Source organism: Pantherophis guttatus, chromosome 3, assembly GCF_059756535.1.
Source record: "Pantherophis guttatus breed Tessera chromosome 3, ASM5975653v1, whole genome shotgun sequence".
Taxonomy (NCBI): domain Eukaryota; kingdom Metazoa; phylum Chordata; class Lepidosauria; order Squamata; family Colubridae; genus Pantherophis; species Pantherophis guttatus.
The window spans coordinates 108,151,978-108,176,100 of NC_142065.1; the positions used below are offsets into that span (position 1 = coordinate 108,151,978).

General features: G+C 40.3%; 1 protein-coding gene across 2 annotated transcripts in view; it reads right to left on the reverse strand.

Moving 5' to 3' along the window:
* Positions 1-24,123, reverse strand: part of DDR2 (discoidin domain receptor tyrosine kinase 2) — a 68,514-nt gene that overhangs the window by 34,509 nt on the left and 9,882 nt on the right. For both annotated transcript variants that reach the window (XM_034409809.3, XM_034409808.3), the window contains 4 exons: positions 11,888-11,990; positions 10,569-10,800; positions 6,842-6,989; positions 4,342-4,438 (listed from right to left, as the gene is read on the reverse strand). In XM_034409809.3, the coding sequence (XP_034265700.2) occupies positions 4,342-4,438; positions 6,842-6,989; positions 10,569-10,800; positions 11,888-11,990 (580 nt within the window). The remainder of the gene's footprint in view (positions 1-4,341; positions 4,439-6,841; positions 6,990-10,568; positions 10,801-11,887; positions 11,991-24,123) is intronic.

The window sequence follows — 24,123 nt, forward strand, 5'->3', positions numbered from 1 at the left end:
ACCTATGACTGAAAATCCACTAGAAAAAAATTGAGCGAGGCCTCCCAGTCATCAAGCTCAAGTTATAACAACAAACTGTTTGAGTGATGTTATGGTATTGAACACTGATATGAAGCCTTTTCATATTTCCTGGAAGCTCAAGGTAAAATAGGTGGAAAATGCTACAAAGTGAGCTGTTTTCCCAGACATTAGTAGAAATATGGTAATGTCCAGTGGTGGGTTGCTACCAGTTCTTCCCAGATCGGGTGAACTGGTAGCAGTGGCAGCGGGAGGTTCCACTCACCCACCTGGACATCTCTGCGCATGCACAGAAGCTTCTGCGCATGCGCTTCTGCGCATGCGCAGAAGCAATGTGCACATGCACACGAGTGCACATGCGCCTGCGAGCAAACCGGTGCCAATGGGATTTGAAACCCACTACTGGTAATGTCCAAGTGAGAGAGATGCTGATGCAGTCTTGCAAATGTATGAAAAATATGTGCTGAGTGACGTTTTCTTTGGCAGCTGCAAGAGAGCTGGATATGGTGCAACAAGGAGAACCACAAGATGTAGGAAGACAGGGAACTCTGGTTTTGAAGTCTTTAAAAGTTTTTTAGTTGTTTTCTTAGCATTTCAGTATTTATTTTATTTATTTATTTGGCTTATTTATTCGGCTTATATGCCGCTCTATCTCACAATGGACTCAGGGCGGCTCACAACAATAAAACACAAGCCACAATAAAAATAAAGACTAAAATCTAAAAAATTTAAAATTAACCCATTAAAACCCTTAAAACCCTATCATCAGACCAGGTCAAGGGATTTGAAAAGCCAGGTTTTTAATTCCCGGCGGAAGGTGCGAAGGTTGGGCGCTAGTCGGAGCTCCAAGGGGAGTTGATTCCAGAGGGTGGGCGCCCCAACCAAGAAGGATCTACTCCTGGGGGTCGCCAGCCGCCACTGTCTAGCCGACGGCACCCTGAGTAAGCCCTCTCTATGGGCGCGAACCGGGCGATGGGATGTTGTTGCTGGCTGTAGGTGGTCCGCCAAATATCCTGGTCCTAAGCCATGTAGGGCTTTATAGGTCAACACCAGCACCTTGAATCTCACCCGGAGGGCAACCGGTAGCCAATGCAAACTGCGCAGGAGGGGTGTAACATGGAAGTATCGGGATTCTCCCATCACAACCCGCGCGGCTGCATTTTGCACCAGCTGAAGCCTCCGAGTGGTCCTCAAGGGCAGCCCCATGTAGAGAGCATTGCAGTAGTCAATCCGCGAGGTGACCAGCACATGAGTAACTGTGCGTAGGGCATCTCAGTCCAAGTAGGGACGCAACTGGCCCACCAGACGTATCTGGGCAAATGCCCCCCTGGTCACGGTCGTTATCTGGTCTTCTAAGCTCAACCGTGAATCCAGAAGGACGCCCAAGTTGCGCACCCTGTCTATAGGGGGCAAAACTTCATCCCCTACAGTCAGCAATGGCACCTCTCCCCTAAACCGAGATGCCGGTACCCACAGCCACTCGGTCTTGGCCAGGTTGAGTTGCAATTTGTTTCTGCCCATCCAGACCCGTACCGCTTCCAGGCACCGGGCCATCACATCAAGGGCATCACTGGGTTGGTTCGGGGTGGAAATATAAAGCTGAGTATCATCAGCGTACTGATGATACCTCACCCCAAAGCCACGGATGATCTCCCCTAGCGGTTTCATATAGATGTTGAACAGGAGAGGCGAGAGAACCGACCCCTGAGGCACCCCACAGGTGAGGGGCCTCAAGGTCGATCTCTGCCCCCCCCGCCAACACCGCTTGCATTCAACCCGAGAGGTAGGAGGAGAACCACCGTAAAACAGTGCCTCCCACTCCCAACTTCTTGAGGCGACGCAGCAAGATACCGTGGTCGATGGTATCAAATGCCGCCGAAAGATCCAGAAGGACCAGAACAGAGGAAAGACCTCTGTCCCAGGCCCTCCAGAGATCATCCACCAGTGCGACCAATGCCATCTCCGTGCTGTACCCGGGCCTGAAACCCAATTGGCACGGGTCTGCTTCATCCAGGACCAGCGGGAGCTGACGTGCAACCACATTCTCAACAACCTTCACTAAAAAGCGAAGGTTGGAGACTGGACGAAAATGATTTAATACAGCTGGGTCCAAGGCCGGCTTCTTGAGGAGGGGCCTCACCACCGCCTCCTTCAAGGGAGTCGGGAAGTTTCCCTCCCTCAAAGAAGCCGCTATCACCACCTGAATCCAGCCTCGTGTCACCTCCCGGGCCGAATAAACCAGCCAGGAGGGACATGGGTCCAACACACAGGTGGTCGCACTCAGCTTCCCCATGATCCTGTCCACTTCCTCTGGGGTAACAGAATCAAACTCTTCCCAAAACACAGGACCCGCTGTCTCACCCCCGTCTGACTCTGTCCAGTCAGAGTCCAAGCCGTCCCGAATCCGAGCAATTTTGTCCGACAGGTGCTGACCAAACTCCTCGGCTCGTCCCTGTAAAGGATCTTCCCTCACCCTCTGATTTAAGAGGGAGCGGGACACCCTGAACAGGGCAGCCGGGCGATTCTCTGCGGACGCAATGACATCGGTGAAGTAGCGGTGCTTTGCCGCCGCCAGCTCCACCAGGTAAGCCCATGTGGCCAACCTTAATTGAAATTGGTCGGATTCGGAACGGCCCGCTCTCCAACAGTTCTCTAGGCCTCGTCTACGCCGCTTCATCTCCCGGAGCTCCTCGGTAAACCAGGAAGCCGGCCGGGATCTGTGACGAGTCAGAGGCCGCAAAGGAACGACCCGGTCCAGAGCCCCGGTAGCAGCCTCTTCCCAGGCCTCTACCAGGGTCGTGACCGGGGCATGGGAGAGAGAGAGAGGGATCATCCCAAGCTCTTTCTGGAACCTCTCAGGGTCCATCAGGCGCCTGGGGCGGAACCAGATGGTCGGTTCCGCCTCCCAGCGAGGAGGGGTGGCGTAATGGAAGCCTAGCCGAAGGAGATAATGGTCAGTCCATGACAGGGGATAAATAGTAGGAGATCCCCCACCAAACTCATCTCGCCACTGCTCCGAGACAAAAACCAGATCGGGTGTGTGCCCCCCCCCATGAGTCGGGCCCTGGATAATCTGGGTCAGGTCCATAGCTGCCATGGAAGCCATGAACTCCCGAGCCACACCCGACGCCACACCCAGGGACAGCAGATTGAAGTCCCCCAGAACAATAAGTCTGGGAAATTCCACCACCAGCCCCGAGAGGGCGTCGAGCAGCCCGGGCACCTATATTGTATTTGATTTTTTCTTATTTTCTTTTTATCTTGTAAATTTTGATATAAAAGTCTATACAAATCTGTTAAGCAATGGTAATAAATGATATTGATAGTGGGGTTTATTATTTATCAAGTTAATTACAGTGATATAGGAATAGAATAAAATATTTCTTTTAGCTAGGGCTGATTATCTTTTTTTATTTTAAAAGCAATTTATGGAAGAAAGGGTTTTGGAGGCCACTCCCACCATCCTAGAGATTCATAGACACTTGTAGATAGCATTTGCAAAAGAGCCTGATGTCCCCTTGTGACTCCTATATACAGGTAATCCTTGATTTATGATTGTAATTGAGCCCAGAATTATGGTTACAAGTCATGCCAGTTGTTAAGTGAGTGACTATGTGACCATGACCGATTTTATGACCTTTTTTTGCAGTGGTCACTTACTAAACACGTACCGTAAGTTAAGCAAACCTATTGCCCCGAAAGGGTATTTTTTTGCCAGAAACCAAAATTATTCCAGCAAAAAAAATTGTTGTAAATCATGGTCACATAACTGCTGGATGCTGCAAATGGGTATAAATGCAGGCCAGTTGCCAAAATGAGATCACATGACCGCAGGGCGGGGGCAGCCATTAGAACTTCAAAGCTGGGTGATAAGTAATACTGGGGAGGTTGCTAAACAAACAGCCATTAAGCAAGGATTATTTGTATCAATATTGTAAGATCTCTTTGTTTCTCTTTGGGTCACCTCATAACATTTTTTTCAAATGCATATTTTGTATTTATCAGATTTATAATGGTATATAAGTATGGCAGTTTTTAGTTGTTGTTTTTTTTACAAATACCTGAGTTTTAGCCTACATACTATTGCTCGCATAAAATGCACATTTGGAAATAAGGATGGTTGCACTGAACACAAGATGTCTCCCTAATCATCAAAATCATATGAAGGTACCAGAAAGCCAAAACCTTCTGTAAAATACTGTAGTTACATTTTATATTTTACTTCTATTTTTCACATTTAAACACTGGACAATTTTGCTCAAATATTAATATGGTCTAAAAGTTTTCTCTCTCCCTCATTGGACATATGAATAGAGAACTCACCTATAACCATCATAGATTGAATCATTCAAGTAAATCATGTTGCCATCGGGTAGAACTAATTGTTGCCCTGCTGGAGTGTTATATGAAACCAACCCATCTGTAGAGGAATAGAAGTAGAGTTACTTTTGTTGTTTCTTTTTTCCAACATTTTATTAAAAGGCATAAGCTTTGTGAATTACAGCTTACTTCTTTAGATGCAGAGAATGGCTAGACCAGTTATGGCTAACCTTTTCCAGACCAAGTGCCCAAAGCACGCATGTGCCTCCCCAAAATGCAATGCGAGTGTGGCCCCCTTGCATGCGCCTCTCCCCCATACATGTGCGCACAGCCTCCATGCATGCGCAGCAGAGACCCGAAGATCAGCTGGCTGGCAGGAGGTGCGCGCGCATGCGCAGCAGAGCTGAACTGGGGCGACAGCTCGCGTGCCCTCACGGGGCTGGACTGATGTAAGTTTAAATTATAAAATATACAAAAAGTATGAAGGCTATTGCTTAACGCATTGTAAGCCACCTGAGTCTCTGGAGAAGGGCGGCATATATAAATCAAATCCAAAAATAAAAATTGGAGGGGGGGGAGGAAGGGAAAATAGGATGGTTATGAAATATAGGTTAGATGCAAGACAGATTATAAGTACCTTATCAATTAATGTGTAATTTAAAAGTATTCAATATATCCAGGTGAAATATTTTGCTTCGTGTTATAATTGTAAGTGAAGTGTTCTTCTCCTTTAATTATAATCTCTAGTGTCCAATTTTAAAATCTTATCATATTGAGTTTTCCTATGGGAAGGATTCTTTATAATTAATTCCAAAATCTTATTTCAAATTTATCTGGACCTTCTTTCTTTTTGTATAATTTAATAAATCCAGCCTCTGCACAAAGATAATACATTTGTTTTTTGCCTTTTAAATTGTTTCCATTCCACATACTTCCTTAGCACTGAAAAAACTCCTTGGATGAGAAGCAAAATGTTTTCAAAGAAAAAAACCAAGGAAGCCCAGTTGCCAAAGCACCATTGGAACTACCAGTAATATAAAAGAATTAGGATTTGGGCATTAACAAAATAGTATGTCAACCAATCACTGCAATGATGATCAAACATTAATATAGACTAGATATTGCTACAGTGATGTAGTGATGTTACAATGTTCTAGAACAAAATCTTCAATTTGTATTTTTCCTGTACCAATTCAATTAACACTTGTAGGGCACTTAGCAAAAAAAAGAGGAAAACTCTCCCAAGAACCTAGTGTTGGTCAATACTCTAGTTATCAATGATTAAGAGACACATCACATGAAAAATGGACATCATTTTACAGTACAGTGAAGGCGAACCTATGGTACACGTGCGCGAGGTAGCATGCAGAGCCATCTTTCTGGGCACGTCAGCTGTCACCCAACTCACCTACAGCTATGCGCGTGCCTCAGCTGGTGTTTGGGCCTCCGGTGCCCATGTGCACAATTCAGGGGACCCAGCTGGTCTTTGGAGCTCTTCTGTGCATGTACGAATGTTTGTGCATGCATGTGAGAGTACTTGCATGCAGCGCACGCATGTGTAGATGATGTTCATGCACATGCATTGTGCATGTGAAAACCGTGCACATGCACAGATAGTGTGTTGCACGCGCACTGCACGGGGGCACGTGTGAAAGCCGCACACATGCACAGATGGTATGGTTGCACGTGCAGCGCATGGGGGGCATGTGTGAAAGCCGTGCACATGTACAGATGATGCAGTTGCACATGCAGTGCATGGGGGAGGAGCCGCACGTTAGCATGGATAGCATGCGCACACAAAGTGCACGAAGCACGTACCTGTTCGGCACTTGGTGAATAAAAGGTTCGCTACCATTTTCATAGTATATTTCCTGGCAAATGTAAGTCCAATTTCATTCCACAGCACCAACATGCATTATGTTCCTTGAATATCCAGGGGTGGCAATGGGAATCTACTCCATCACACACATATACAACACACACGCCCTCTAGCTGGTTCTTCCTGGGCAAATCAAGACTATCTGTAAAAATCAGCTTCTGTTTAAGCTTATAGAACAATATTTTTTGTGCTTATCTCTGTATAGGAAGGTTGTACTTGCATTCCACACAGGCAGAGCGTAGGCTTGATTTTCTAGATCTGTTACTATTCATGATTAATGTCAGTATTATTTTTAATTTATTGTATGTTTATTGCTGGTCGAGGACCGTAATAAAGTTTTATTCTATTCGATTCCTATTTGATTTTCTAGATCAGTGTTTCTCAACCTCAGCAACCTTAAGATGTGTGGACTTCAGTTGAGAGTTAACGTCCACACATCTTAAAGTTTGCTGAGGCAGAGAAACACTAGACAATTCCGCAATGCACATCTCTGCAAACATCAACCTTTTGCATCTTTTAGCCTATTGACAATTTGGGTCTTAGGACCTCTCCTTTATCCATCTGCTGTTCCCTGACTGAAGTATTCTTTCAGCATGAATCCTCTTCAAAGGTTGTTGTGCTTACCCAACCAAACACAACCATACAGCTCGACTCTGAGACACACATTTGTAGAGTGATCAGTCACTGGGATGAAGCGAATGAATCGCCCAATAATAGGTGGCTCCAGGTCCTTGAGGACAATGTCATATGGATTAGTGTTTCCTTCAAGTACCTGATGAGAAGAAAAGAAAATGAAAGACAGAGGAGAAGGTTATTGGCCAATGAGCATGAGCAGAAGGAAATTAGTCATGCTAACTTATCAACTGTCATCTAAATATGTATGAAGATAACATAGCATATTTCCATTTGGTTCAATTCAGGGCATTTCCACATGAGCAGCTGGTACCAGTCTGGGCCCAGTTATGCAATATTGGCTAGTTTTAAAGAAACTGAGCTTTTTTGTTTTATTTTGCCACAATTTATTTGAAACCAGAGCAAAACATTTTTTTTTGTCACACTGACTTTGTTGTGTCAGCTCTGCCAGAGCTTATAAAAACTGGGACAGCCAATACACTTTCATCCAATCATTCAGAAGGTACATTCTGAACACTCCAGAAGCCTGGAAAAGGAGATGGAAGATAATCTAAGTTAGCAAACTAATCTTTGCTCACTATTTTGACCAGTAGTTGATGGGCTCCTATAGAACTCCTCTATCATCTTGCCAAGTCTCCATGATATACTATAGTTGCCCTATAGTGTCCCTATATAACATAGTGACTCTGATTTTTATATATGATATTAATATAGATTAAGTGTGTGTATATAAGAATATATATATATATGTTTTCTGAGGTTTTCGCAGGTGTTTGTATGTAGGTCTTTGGTTATCCGGGTTTTCTCCCGCGTAAAATTGGAGGTGTCTTGGCAACGTTTCAACGAAGTCTCATTCGTCATCTTCAGGCTGGTGTTTTCGGCTTCGTGCTTCTAGGAGCAATGTGTGTGATCGCAGCTTCTTCTTCCTTTTAACTGCCAGTGGGGGTGTGAACTGATTGGGTGGGAGCTTGGCTGTGTTCTGATTGGGTGGAGGTGTGTTCTGATTGATTGGGGGTTTGGCTGTGCTCTGATTGGATGGGGGGTTGGCTGTGCTCTGATTGGATGGGTGTGTATTCTGTTTGGGTGGGGGCTTGGTTGTGCTCGGGTTAGTCTGAGTAGCAGGGGGATTTGAGCTGGTGAGCTGTGTTGCTGTTGTTTGGCTTCGTGTTCATGGCCGTGCTACCTCTTCATGGTGGGTGTCAGTCTGCTTCATGTATGGATTGGAGGGGTTTAAAGTGGCTAATTGATGCAGCTGTGGTCTGGCTTCTGGTCCGCGGTCATGCTTCATCATCAGTGTGGGTTTGAGTCTGCTTTCTGCGTGGATGTGTGGTGGTTATATCCTGTGTGGCTCTCATGAGTGTGGGTCTGGTGTCATTCTTTGTATTAGGGACTTGTTTGTCAATAAGGGTGGGTTTCCAGCCATTTCCAGCCGAAAACACCAGCCTGAAGATGACAAATGAGACTTCGTCGAAACGTTGCCAAGACACCTCCAATTTTATGCAGGAGAAAACCCGAATAACCAAAGACCTACCTACCTACCTACCTACCTACCTACCTACCTACCTACCTACCTACATATATATATATATATATATATATATATAGTTGGATTATGTGCCAGCAAATTGGTGTTGACTCAGTGACCACTGACCACATAGATTGACCTCCTCCAAAACAATATGTCCCCAAACCTGGCTTTTCAGATGCTTCCAGTACATCCATCACTGCTGTAATTGAGATCACCAGTCTTGTGGCTGGTAGTCATCTTTCTTTCACTCCCAAGATTATGGCCCTCTCAACGGAGCCAGGGTTTTGCATAAGGTATCCAAAATATAGAGGAGTTACTATGACTTTTTCACAAACATAAATTAAATAAATATTTTCTTAGCATTACATATAAACTGGCTCAATTTCCAGTTTTGGGAATTTTTATCAGTTTTATCAGAATGTTGAAAATCCATTATAAATTGGTCTTCATGCTGAAAGACCAGATTGCACATTAGGAGACCCATGATTAATCTGAATATTTTTTTAAACTATAGGAACAAGGAGATTGCTCGATTAATAAAATCCCCACCCTGCATGACATTTTCTTTAACTCCAGTGCTCTGTAAGAACTTGGTACCCATGAAATACTTAGACCTCATCTCCCATTGTTCATAGTGATCACATCTGATGAGAGTTGAAATCTAAAATATCTAGAGTACACTAGATTATCTGCTTCTATCCTGCACCATTTTCCTAAATCTAATATAGTGCCCGTTTGATAGTGTTCTTCTCTAGAGTTCTTCCATTATGAAGGAAACAGAAGCTAAAATGTAATTTGGATCAAATAAATTATGGAGAACATCCTGCATCTTCTCTATTAAGCATTTCATGGGCAGGAATTTTGTTAAAACATATAGTCAAATAATTTCTGTGGTCTGAAGTGGAATGGTTGAGTTATAGGTTTTCTACCATGGTGAAAATTAGGCTGTTTTCCTTTTGCAGATCTACAGTTCCCACTGCTGGAATAATAACAGTTGAGTGTGAATAAAACAGACTACTAACCACAAAAAGAAACAAGCAAGTCACCACAATCATATTATATGAATTACCGGTAATATTTGGAGCCAACCAGGCTCCCTTTCTACTCTAAGGTGGGGATGGCAGAAATGTCTGCAAATGGTGTGTGTGTGTGTGTGTGTGTGTGTGTGTGTGTGTGTGTGTGTTGGTTGTGGGTATGAAAGAGAGAGAGAAAAATCAAGATGGTACCTTGCCTTTTTCCCTGTGCAAACAGGGCAGAACTTTCATTACCTGGTTGTGGTTACCATCTGTTAGCCCTTTGAGGTAGACCAGTCTAGGGAACTAAAGTTATACATGCTAATCCTACTTTTATTATAACGTTATTGTTATCGCAAGTCTGAATGTACTTACTCCCTCCCTCTGTTTATCTGGGTGAAAATTAGGAAATATCTTGCCTGAGATGCTCTTTCAGTTTACATTTCTGCTCTGGACTCAGATTTTATTCATTCATTCATTCTTTAGTCTTTATTTCTTTTAATTGAGTCCAGGGTAGGAAAAAGTGGACCTTGTCTTGATTGCTACTCTTCCTATACCTCAAAGTTATTCCTTCTGCCCATGACACCACCTTGATTTTTTTGAATCCCCTCTAAAGACATCTCCCCCTCACTGATGAAAGTTCAACATGAGATCAAAGTAAGTGTTCACTTCTTCAACCCAAGGATTAAAAACATCAGTTATGCCATGAACACTTGGCATAAATTTTGGACACACTAGTTAAGCACCATCATACATTCTTTAAGCCTGTCCTTTATAGAGCTAACTCAAACAGCTGCTCACAGTTACTTTCCGTTAATAGTGATCACAGATCAGTCCAGAGTTTCTATTGTGGAACTCACAGTGAAAATCATGGACATTCTGCATTCAGAAACAAAATGTTTAAACATTTCATCCAAGTTCATCAATTGTTAATATTTCTTGAAAATCACAGCTATGTTTAACAGAAACTATTTGATAACAGCTAATATACATTTTATGCTGGCAGTAGCTCTGCCTTCTTTAGTCTTCAGAATTAGATAGGTTGCCTCCCATTTAGAGACAGAAAATAAATAAATAAAGCCTAAAAACAGTTCAGTCTTTAAATACAACCAGATGTTTCATGCTTAATAATGGACAATTACAATAACATCACAATCCCCTTTTCTTCCTTTCTTACCTGCCTTCCATGCCTGTTTTGCCAAGAAATCCAGCGAGTGCCATCCCGGCTGTAATTAATTTTGTACATTGGAGCAAATTCATTGCCATGGCCTCCTGCATGTCGGCCTTGTGTCCCTACTAAGGTGATAAAATGCAACTCATGTAAATCAACCTCCAGGAACTCTTTGAGATCATCGGGCTCCACAGGGACTTCAGGGCACCATGCACCATCACCATCTTCTGATCCTAGTCTAAGGAAAAGCAAAGGGGGAAAAAATGGCTGTTCTTGTCCATCATCCCAAAGCTATATCTTTATCTTTCAAGCCTCTATGCATTACCAACTATGTTGTACTATGTTGTTGCCTCATTATCTGAAGAGCAGGCCCAGAACTTCTTTTTTCAGTGCTTTTGTGTCCCCGGCACATCCATATGACCCAAGCTTCTCAATTCCCATTGAGCATGAATTCATGGCAATGATGTTAATGGAAGGAACATGACAAGATAAACACAAGACTGGGAACTAAAACCCTAGTTTGAAATGTGAGATCAACTGACAAGTCTAGAACTGCAAGGATATCATGAGGTCCAGTTATTGTATGTTGTCCAAATGCTTGTACTGAATGATTTTCAACTTATTCCAGCTAATTGCAGCAAAATGCAAACAACTCAGTAGACAGCATAATGACTTTTTTAGGCTCTTAAACTTAATTAACTGAAATCTCTAAAACAACACGTGAAGGCCCAGATCTAAGTACGCAATATGAAACTGAAACTGATGAAGTATGAAATGTTAACTATATGTTGAAATTGGTGCTTTCTATTGTATCATGTTTGCTTCCATTTTATTTGTTCCTGAAAGTACTTAAACAAAATAAAGTCAACTAGGACACAGGGTTTGTCAGGTTCCCCAAAATGTATCTAAGGCCACATTGTTTCATGTTCATGCCCAGCATCGATAGGGAAAGTGTGAAAAGAGGACTAAGGCATCCCAAAACTACAAATACTTCTTTTGTAGCTCAGAAAACAAAACTCCTTCATTCATAATGAAGCTGATAATCAAGGGCCAGATTTTTATTTACAATATCCAAAAATTAAAGCAAAAGATAATTTGAAATTTTTTAAAAATTTTATATATTTGTTGAGGGGGCTAAGCCATGGATACTGTAGTCATCAGCCTAGCCATGCTAATTTCTTATCATAACTCTAAACCTAACCCTAAACTACTTATCTGGATACTATATTGTAAAACTTCTGAATTAACTAAAAACATTTATAGCCTCAGGCAATCTGGTACATCAGTCTAGCTGGCTAAGACACCCAGGTTCCTATCCTTCTTACCTTCCATACTTGGCTGCTGTGGATTCCGACCATTGGCTTGAAGCAGAAATGTCTTCATCAGGGATGTGCCCACCTGACATACCTAAGGGGTAGCGACAAATAGCTGCAGAAGAAGAGATAGGAAGAGGATAGAAAGATATATCATTCACTTATAAATGAGTAGTGAGAATTTAAACCTCCCTGGCAGACCCCCTTTTCTTCTTCCAGAAAATTCCCAATAAAAGGTTTTTGATAGGCTGTTACCAGTAAGGCCAGACTTTTAACCTCAGTATAGCTGGGGATGGAGGAAAGTTGGCCCCTTTACCCAGAACAGCTCTGCTCAGCTTTCAGTAAACAGAAAGGAAAAGGTTTGGGGATCTGTTATGGCTCCGTTACCTGAGCCTGTGTCATCGGCAGGAGAGGACTCCGAGAGTGAAGGAGAGGAGTTGGCAAGGCCTCCCTCTCCAGGACCCTCCTCTCTGGCAATGCCTTCGGTGTCCGCCGAAGGGCAAGAGATAGGGCCGGGGCCAAGCACGTCCACGCAGCCACAGATGGACAATGATGAGGGTAATGAGTCTTGGCTGGATCCATGCCAGCGTCGCAGAGATAAGCGCGCGCAACAGAAGAAAAGGCGTGCCCGAGATTAGGCTGAGTCACTGGACCACACCCCACAGGATATAAAAGGGAGCATGGTGGCCAGTCAAACCTTGTGACGAACAAAGCTGAAAGCTTCCACGCCATTCTGCATTGCCAGACTTTTTGCTATAGACTTTGGTGGATTATCTCTGGACTTGATTGACCCCATAATTATTGAACTGTTTCTTTTGATGTACCAGGAGTGGGGAGAAGTTATCTCTCCTCTTCGTAAATAATAAACTCTTGGCAGGAAGCCACTAGGTTGTTGCCAAATTCCGTTATCATAAGGAAAAGGATTTTGCTGACTGGTTTGGTCTTTAACTCTTGAACGTCTGTTGGTGTGTATGCGTGTGGTTGGGGACAGAACAGGATCTTGCTGCCCAAAATGCAGAACTTAGTAACACTTATTGAGCCAATCTTGAGTACAAAGCGTAGCAATTATAAAAGCACAGCCAAGTTGGTATAAGGTGGCAAAAATCAGGAGACAGCATCTTTTCTGATTAACGCTTTCTATTTAAAGGCATGTGCTTTTGTAAACTGCAGCTCACCATCAGATGTATAAAGTGGCTAAACTGATGTAGTATTTAAATTGGGATGGTGGGGAAGGGAAGGGAAGATATGTTGGTTAAGCAAATTATATGCAAGACAAATTGCAAGTACCTTTTCATGTAACAATTGTAATGTGTTAACAACTCATTGTGTTTTCTGAGATGACCTGAAACCTTTTGATGTATGTGAATTCAGCAATTTCTTGCTTAGTGGTGGTTTTAAAGTTGTGCAATCTTCAAATAGGAAAGTTTTAATAAGAAATTGCCTCATAAAATTAGTCACATCATATTTTAGCTATGTAAAGAAATTTATTCAGAAAACGGAAATATAAAAAACAACAACAGGAAGCAACAATTACATTCACAATTCACAATTGGAAATAAAATGAATATTATCAATATAGCTAACCTAGTTATTTATGGCCTCCTTTTTGGGTTTTAGCACATATCTTTTGCAGAGGGGTAGATAGTCGGAAGAGATACTTTGGGCCTTGTATTTTGATGTTCATAGACATGACATCTTGTTCTTTCTTCTACTGTTCTGAACATTTACTTATACTTGGCTTTATAGAATGCAGGGGAAAAGGGGAAGCCAGCCTCTTAGGGGAGACTGTAGTTTTGCTCTATTGAGGAGAATGCTCTATCAGTGTTGACTTGGTTCTAATCAGCAAATCAGCAAATATCTAGGAGCTATGTCCACCTTCCTAACAATTTTGGATGGATTACAAAGACCCAATTTGGTTTTCATCCATTCTGTCTTTGTATAATGAGATTACACAGGAGATGCTCTTTTCTGAAACAAAAATTGAATTCCTGCTAGTCAAGTCTTCTCAGCATGAAGAGTCATGCAAAATCCAGGATTTGCTCATATTTACTCGGAAATGACTTTTTTAAAGAAATGTTTGTTTTTTTATATTAAGTCAAAAAGTTCATAGCTAATATAGTTTCTTTCTTTCCCTTTCTTTCTTTCTTTCTTTCTTTCTTTCTTTCTTTTTTTTTCTTTCTTTCTTTCTCCTTCCTTCCCTTTTTACAAAATGAAATTCAATGTAGAGAAAAGTAAAGTCTTACACTTAGGCAAGAAAAACCAAAAATACACATATAGATTAAATGAAACCTGGCTTAATAGCAGTAACTGTGAGAGGGATCTTAGAGTCTTAGTGGACAATCAATTAAATATGAGCCAGCAGTGTGCAGCAACAGCCAAAAAAGCCAATGCAATCCTGTTAACTTGCATTAATAGAAGGATTGAATCAAGATCACATGAGGTACTAATACTACTTTATGAAGCCTTAGTAAGACCACACCTAGAATACTGCATCCAGTTTTGGTCACCAGACTATAAAAAAGATGTTGAGACTCTAGAAAAAGTGCAGAGAAGAGCAATAAAAATGTTTAGGGGGCTGGAGGCTAAAATATATGAAAAATGGTTGCAAGAACTGGGTATGACTAGTTTAGTGAAGAGAAGGACCAGGAGTGACGTAATAGCAGTGTTCCAATATTTGAAGGGCTGTCACAGAGAGGAGGAGGGTCAATGTATTTTCCAAAGCACTCGAATACCATATAAGGAACAATGGATGGAAAGTGATCAAGGAGAGATTCAACCTAGAAATAAAGGGAAATTTTCTGACAGTGAGAGCAATCAACCAATGGAACATCTTGCCTTCAGAAGTTGTGGGAGCTTCATCACTGGAAGCTTTCAAGAAGAGACTGGACAGCCACTTGTCAGAAATGGGATAGGGTCTCCTGCTTGAGCAGGGGTTGGACTACATCACCTACTAGGTCCCTTCCAACTCTGTTATTATTCTATTCTGTAACTCTTTCTTCCTTCTTTCTTTCTGTTAAAAAAAACTTTATTTACCAATAATACACATATATATGTACAAATATAGAATTATATATTCATTTCCATCTTTTAAAAGGTACATCAATGTTTAATTTGATGTAGTGTGATTGCTTTTTTATTTAGTCTTATTGTAAACCTGTTAATTTAAAAAAGATATATTTTCAAGAAAAATATTATCTATGAACAGATAATTACTGAGGCTATCAATTATTACTCAATATAACAGATTCTACAATAATAATGATAAAAAGTATAAATGTGTGAGTTAAGAGACCATATCTCGACTGTGGTATTTAAAATAGAAGAAAAAGAAAAAAAGGGAAAAACACACTTAAAAACAATATAGGTAAAGATTTAATTTCTGAGTTCTCCCTTCTTTGCATTCCATGTATTCCACTGATTTGTTGGCATAATTTTGAGAAACCATACTCTAAATATTTTCATTTACCTTGCTGTGCAATATACAATATATACAGAAATAATTATTGCTTAATACAGCTTCAAATTTTAAGATACCGTGCATAAGTTCACATTACTTATGAATAATAAAATAAAATTTTATTCATCCAAAACTTACATGAAATAAATAATGCTTAAAAACTATCAGCGAAAGCACTTTGGACTTGTTAAAAACCAGCTGCAAATTTCATTTGCATATTCAGCAAGAGAAATATGCATGCTGTAAAAGAGTAGGAGGAGATCTAATGTTGCTTTTACTTATTTAAAAGTAATCTTTATTTAACAAGTTTCAGCTAAACGTAGTGTAATACTGTTAAACTCATTCATCTTCTGATTAAAACACTGCATGTGGTATTGCATTTGGAATTAGATAAAGACGGTTCTGTCATTCAGGAAGACTGAATATAATCCCCCCATACTTTTTCACCTTTTTGAAAGTATTTTTATTCAGCTAATTCTAAATATGCAAATTGTCTTACTTCCATAGATGAATTCATTTCTGTTGAACCTTGGAAGACTGTAACAATTTTCAGTTATTGTTTAGACAGTTGTTTATCTGTTAATTATGAAAAGGTTTAGTGTTTCCTAAGCTTAAGAAAAGTTTAGATGACAGATTTACATATGATGCAGTGAGTACAGGAATATAAATATTTAGTGAAACTATTTAAGCTAATACAGTAGTAACTGAACATTGCACTCTAAGTGGGTTATTTTTAGGGACATGCAAACTTCAAATGCAAATATTACATTATTTTTTTCCTAGGGTACCTGTTGTAATTGAATGTTCATAAAAATATTGTTTTAAAACAACTTTCATTTAGGGCACCTATTTGGGGAACAAGAGAGCTGTATGGTTTAGAAACAATACCAGCAAAGTTTTAAAAATGCAATTCTTAATACAATTAAGTATTGAACAGAAGTTAAGACTGAAAATGATAACCTTTGGAGGTGATCTTCCTAACTGTTCACTCTGAATTACTGCTGTATTTGGACAGCATTATTTGCTATTCTTTCAGAACTGAGCTTTATCATTTTCAGCGATTTTTTTTTAAATTTGTTTTAATCTAAATTAATTTTGACATTTTATTGGTTCATCCTTTAATTTTATAAAGATCAATACACTAAAATAATAATAATAATAATTATTATTATTATTATTATTATAATAATTACAATAAAAAATATTTTTATTGAACCTTTTCAGTGGGCTACATAATAATAATGAATAAAACAATCTACACATTGGAACAGAGACATTCTTCCAGGGGAAATGTTAACATATTTCTTATCGTTATATCCACAATTTCCTCCCCCCACCCCCACTTTTTGAAAAAATGCATTGATTTAAATGTGAATGAATAAGATTAATTTTGTTCAATATCTTGAGATGTATTCTTTTGTGATTTTTTTTGTTTTTTCTAATAAAAATTAAATAAAAGTAGGAAAAATTCTCTCCTATTAAATGGACAGAGGGCAATGCTTAAAAGTTATATGCAGGGGAAAAACCAAGACATGCTGATGTAAAAATCAAGGCTAAAAATGGAATTCTTTGCAATGATCTTGCTTTCTGAAAATGTGCTAACTGGAAAAACAGATCACTCTATCTTAGTTCTATTTTTCACCTGTGCCATAATCAACATTTTAGATGTCTCCATCATTTGCCAGATATATTTTCATATTGAAATCTTATTTCTACAACAGAACCTGGTAGGACTTATCCAGTTTCTGCTCTCAATTGTTCTGAACAACACTTCCAAGAAGCTCACTTCTTCCATGCATTTTGGCCTGTGCCCATATATCAAACAGCATGCCTAGTTGCAATGGATCAGAGCTCAGGCTGCCCTGTAGAAAGTTGCAGTGGTACCTAACTGACCTCCTGGAGTTTTCTTTGGGAAACTATTCTGAAGTTTCTAAAATAAACCAGCCATCTTACTCGAAAAATCTCTCTGAGACTTGAGTACTAGCTCCTCTGGAGAAAGAAAAGCAACTGCCTAATAATGAAATAATCTCATCAATTATTTTCATCCACTTAGAAGCAGAAAGCAGAAAGATGGATTTTGCAAGAAAGGATGTAAAATACTGATATTTAAAGAAATGAATGAGAGACCATTTAAAAATTTACTTATTCTTCCAAACAACTTTATTTTGCTTTTTGAGAAGTTGACTACTCTGTTTTGAAAGAGCCATTATTTCACAATTTCCAAGATACAAAATGGAAGATTTCATTTTATGAGTTATCCTATGACTTACATTATATATGTATAGTGGTGAGCTACAAACTTCAATGTCCCTTGAATATATAATAATTTTCTGAAAGAACATAACACAATACAAGCCAAATTTAATTGCAAATTATTGTTTTGGATAAGCTATTGTCACCACTTTTATTTATACTAATTTGAGCTAAATTGAACCAAAGCTTGTTCTTATGACAAATCAAATCCTTTTAGTAAAATTCTATATATCCATATACACTATATGTATGAGATGTCATTATATAATGATATTTTTCCTTTTCTTTTCCTTTTTCCTGTTAATTGAAGGCAAAACAAAAACTACAATATTGATGAATAATTTAATTCCACATACACACAAACTGACTGCTTCATTGCATGTTACTATGATTATAGAATTTGGAAAGGCTTTTTGAATGCAAGTTTCTGCCATACTACATAATTCTTAGAATGGCTTTTTAGACTTTTAATTCATTTATAATTTTTTGAATACTACTATACTATCACCTCTCATAGCAGCCCCTCAGAACAGACTTCAAACTGCTAGGGAAATGTAACAAGTACATTTAGATTAATGCATCATCATCATAACAATAATTTATTAAATTTATATACCAATGATTCTGGGCAGTGGACCATGGAATGGGATTAGTGAAACAAGCACACTAGCAAGTTATTTATTTTTTTATTTCTTTACTTACAAAATGGGGACATATTATATTGGTGGAAAGGACAAGCAAATATTGGTTAGCTTGGAGCCAGAGAGGAGAACACTAATTGTTATAGTAAGTGGAAGAACTTTGGAAGATGAAGAAAGATTGAACAGAGAGCATATGAAAGAAACTACTTCACAATTTCTCAGCATGAAGCGTCTGATACTTAAATGGTGGCAGTATCAGTATGATGCTGCCTCAGCCATGTTAGAGGTTGCTCCACTGCTCTCTGCTTTCACAATTCTGTATTATTTCCCTCTCCAAAGCACAGATTGCATTTTCAATTTAAGGAATATCTCAACTAGCATTTCATCTTGGCAGACAGAAGATGAAGACGAGGGCTAAAACAACTATGGAAACTCTTCTCCAGAAGCACAATGCCTTATGATGACTTATATATGGTACTTATTTTCTTGCCCTGTATGAAATTGGAGTAAAGAATTGCTGTGGGCCTGTCAATTGGCTGCCATCTGGGCAGCTCTGATTTAGAAAGGCCTTCCGGATGTCAGGCTCAGAGCCCTTCCTAGAAGTGAAAGCCCTTTAAAAACTACTTTAAAATATGGGTGGGTGAGTGTAGAGTTAATCTTGCACACCCCCAGAGTCATTGCTGTGAGATGGCCAACTCTAGAAATCATTTAAACAAATAACTCTATCTTTCTATTTTTTTACAGATAAAACAAAATCTATAAATGAATAAATTCTGTAACTTCAAACCTAGAGAAAACAAATTACCATTAAATTACCATTAAAAAAGTAATGCAGCCAACCAATGGGGGGCAGGGGGGCGGGGAGGAACTGGAAGGCCTTGTCTTTAGTGACTGTCAACTACATAATGACACAATAGCAAGTCCAGGTGGCAGCTATTATCTTAATACACAAGAAGGATATTATTATATAACATGATATATTGTAATTATTGCATCATAATGCCAGGTTCACTCTTTGCTGAATAATTTCATGAAATAAAAATATGGTATTACTGGCTATAAATAGGCTTTAAGATTATAATTTGTTTTTATAGGTTGTGTTATTCATACAATTTTGAAAAAGATCAACATCCAAACATAAATGTGTGACTAAAAAATATCCTTACCAGCATAAATGTACTCTAGAAACAGTGGAGAATGAAGATTTATACTACCCTTCAGAATACCCAAAGTATTCAATATACTTGGTCTAATTCACATATAATATAAAAACATCGTGTAGTTTAACTGTTTTAGCCCATTATGTCTTGTTCAAAAACTCACAGTTTATTGTTTTGTACACACCAGACCAGGTATTGCTTGGGGCAAAAAGAAGAGAAACAGAGGAACAAAACTGTATGGAGATGTGATGAAGGAAGGAAAAACCTGAATTGGGGAAGTGGAAGTAAGACAGCAAAGTCCTTTTAGCATTTCAAAAATAATCACTCTATTCCAGTAACAGCTAATTTTCAGGTTTATCTCCAAAGGAATCATTTTTGAAGCAGTGCCTCCTGAAGCCATTTGGTTATATTATTTCAACAGATTCTCATCAACAAAAAACAAACAAACAAACACCTACCTCTTTTGGAATAAATCAAATGCACGTCTATTGACACCCTCCTGTAGACACTGGGAAAGGGTAAGTGTTTCTAATTGGGCAAGGATCAACTCAGGACCTTTTGCATATGTCATTCCACCTTTTGACTATCATAGAACACGATAGGTATGTATCAGATACAAAAATCAGGGCTTCGTTGTAAACTCTTAGTAAGTACAGTGGGTTTTCTGTTATTCCAGACAATGAACTGTGGCAAAGGAGAAAGAATGAGACTTTCCCTGTACCATATTTAGCAGTCTGAATGAAGAATGGCCAGCTAAGCTTATAGTAAGGTAAATAAAATCCAAAAGAAGAGCAGCACAACATTCATTTTATGTATTTTCTGTTTAGCCCTCAGATCAGGGATCAGGGATCAGATCAGCGCCTTGGGAACACGGTGGAACAGATCCCTTCCCAGCCTCTTCCTCCAGTTTAGAAATGGAAAACTACCAATGCTTCTGATTTGCAAGAGGTTAGCCAAAGCATTTCAGAAAGCTTTGCTCAGCTACCTGACATTATTTTTGTAAGCCGAGCTGCCAGAAGAACTTCTCAAAGAGCTGCTTATTTTACAGTATTTACTGTCTGACCGCTGGATCCAGCCCAAAACTCTCTCCATAGCTGCCTGGAAGTTAATGCTTAAAAACCAAGCTACATGTGGCATGAAAAATGGAGCTCAACCTAATTTTTTACACAGAGGAATCCTGCTCCAATTTAAGGATAACCAACTAGCCATCTTCCAAATCTTTCAGATTACAACTCTAACAATCCCTTGCCATTATGCATGCTAACTAAAACTAACAGGAATGATATCAAAACTTCTAAACTGTGCTCTAAAATATTCAACATAGCCCATACATTCTAGAATGGTATAGACTGGAGTGATTTGATCCAGTAAAATTGCCTTCAGATTCAGTTAGAGCAGAAGAAACAAAATATTTCTCACATGTATAGAATTTCCTGCAAAAAGATACAGTAGCTGGCTAGTGTCTTGAATAGCTTGAAATTCCATTCTGTAGAATTGCATGAAGGGTAAGTCCATTAATAACTGTAGTGAACGGTACTACAGATTCAGAAGTGTCCTTCTCAGTGCCAGACTGCTGAGATAAATAGCAGAAATGAGAATTCCTGCCCAGATCGTAGTTTTCTAGAAACCACGAGCCAAGTGCTACCAGAAGCAGAGCCCTGTGACAGATGGACTTTCAGTTGGGTTCAGTAGGAATCGTTTTAAGAGATCAAATGAGATAACAATTACAAGTGCCCTAAAATAACTATTATTTATTAAAACTGTAATTTCAAGTGCCTGAAACAGCCAACATCCATTTAAACAAATCCTATTCAACTATTGCGATCCCCAAAATAAATTCAGTAATTTTAGTCATACTATGATGCTGGTCACATTTAACTTTTGATTGAAAATACAAACGGCATATAAAGGATGCACATTGCCTTTGGAGTGTACTCAGAACTCTATTGTAATAATACAGTGCTATTCTTCTAGAATCTAGAACATCAACCAATTCAGTGTTAATGTTTATAGTTCTGCATCTCTCTTATTTTGTCTTCGGCTTCACCATTAATGCCACGTCCTCCAGGAAAGAAATTAATTACATAGTTATTACACATAACAAATATAAACGGTGTGGTTTCCAGTAATCTCAGGCACCTGGAAGCAGGGGACTGAGATCCAGAATAGATTATATGTTTGCCATGCAGTTATTTATACTGGAATCTTTTTTTTTTTTAGGTAATAATATATTTATCATGGAATTAGGGCTATGAGATGGCTGCAAAGAGTTAGAGAAAATTCTGTTTGCAGCCATCCAGTAATCATCAGGATTTTTAAATATATATTTATTTATTTAATTTATAGGCTGTCCTACTCCCAACAACTCTAGACAGATTACTATTTTAAGAAAACTAATTTTTAACAAAGGCCAATAAGTATATTTCCTACTGTCTATACATTAGTGGATACCAGCTATTTTCCCCCATAAAACAGGGATCTTTAAGACTTTTCTGGAGCCCAGGGTGGTGTATGATTCAGAGGCACTGGGCTAGAGACCAGGAGACCATGCATTTGAGTTCTGCTGTAGGCATGGAGCCAGTTGGAGAATTGGAGCCAGCCATTCTCTTAGCCTTAGGAAAAAGGGAAGGCAAACCAGTTGTGGAAAATGTTGCTTAGAAAATGCAATTATTTGTCCATGTAGTCACAAGTCAAAAGTGACTCAAAGATAAACACACACACATATATATAAAGTCTTGGAGGGTGCTATTTTCCATCAACAACCATCTGCACAAATATGCCATTTCCTGTCATTACACTATGTGAGATTAATACCATCTGCAAGGGATTTTGATAGAAAAATGACAGGGAGGAAGGGGTTGGGGTTTTTTATAATATTGATTAACTCACTTTTTACTAACGGTTTCTTAAGAAAACCAGGCAAGTAATTAGAGAGGGCAAGATTGACACAAGAACATTCTGTTCATGAAACCAGAGCTTATGCCTTATTCTCAACTAAGTGATATCTCCTACTTTGGGAAAATTTAAGACCATGGTAATTTTATATGAAATTTGATATTCCTCAATAAGATTCACAAAACTGGATATTCCTACACCTGGCTGCAGGTTATAAATCTGATTCAACAAACTTAATGAATGATATATGCCTATGAATCTTAAAGAAGAAAAATAATATATCAAGAATATTTTTATATTAAGATAAAGAAAAAAAGCAGATCAATCTGAATATCAAGAATATCAAAATATCTGAAGATCAAGCTGGCTTCTCGGGAGGTGACGCGAGGCTGGCTCCAGGGGATTATAAATGCTTCATTGGGTGAGGGTGACTTCCCTGCCGCCTTGAAAGAGGTGGTGGTGAAGCCTCTCCTCAAAAGCCTTCCCTGGACCCGGCAGTGTTGTCTAATTATCGTCCGGTCTCCAACCTTCGCTTTGTGGCGAAGGTTGTTGAGAGTGTGGTTGCGCGACAGCTCCCCCAGCACCTGGATGAAACGACATATCTGGATCCATTCCAGTCGGGCTTCAGGCCTGGGTACAGCACGGAAACGGCATTGGTTGCGTTGGTTGATGATCTCTGGAGGGCTCGGGACAGAGGTTGCTCCTCTGTCCTGGTCCTATTAGATCTCTCAGTGGCTTTTGATACCATCGACCATGGTATCATGCTGCACCGGTTGAAAGAGTTAGGGGTGGGGAGCACTGTATTGCAGTGGTTCTCCTTCTTTCTCTCCAACCGGTTGCAGTCTGTGTTGGCAGGGGGGCAGAGGTTGACCCTGAGGCGCCTCATATGTGGCGTGCCACAAGGGTCGGTCCTCTCGCCCCTTCTGTTCAACATTTATGTAAAGCTGCTGGGCGAGATCACCCGTGGTTTCGGGGTGAAGTACCATCAGTACGCTGATGATACTCAGCTGTACATCTCCACCCTGGACCACCCCAACGATGCCCTTGAAGTGATGTCCCGGTGCCTGGAGGCCGTGCGGATCTGGATGGGAGAAACAGGCTCAGGCTCAACCCATCCAAGACCGAGTGGCTGTGGTTTCCGACGTCCCGATATAGTCAGTTGGTGCCATCACTGACTATTGGGGGCGAATCGCTGGCCCCCATGGAGAGGGCTCACAACTTGGGTGTCCTGGATTCACGGCTGTCTTTAGAAGAGCATTTGACGGCCGTGACTGGGAGAATTTTTCATCAGGTTTGCCTGATTCGCCAGTTGCGTCCCTTTCTGGATTGGGACTCTTTACGCACGGTCACTCATGCCATCGTCACTTCCCGCCTGGACTACTGCAACGCTCTCTACATGGGGCTCCCCTTGAGGAGCACCTGGAGGCTCCAAGTGGCGCAGACTGCGGCCACGCGGGTGGTTATGGGAGCGACATGGCATTCCCATGTAACACCTCTCCTGCGTGAGCTGCACTGGCTCCCGGTGGTCTTCCATGTGTGCTTCAAGGTCTTGGTTACCACCTTTAGAGCACTCCATGGCTTAGGACCTGGTTATCTACGAGACCGCCTGCTGCTACCAGTAGCCTCCCACCGGCCGGTACGCTGTCATAGAGAGGGGCTCCTCCAGGTGCCGTCGGCCAAACAATGTCGACTGGCGGCCCCCAGGGGGAAGAGCCTTCTCTGTGGGGGCACCTACTATCTGGAATGAGCTCCCCCGGAGATACGGAGAATCCCGGATCTACGCACCTTCCGCCGCGCTCTTAAAACCTTTTTATTCCATCAGGCTGGCCTGGCCTAATATTT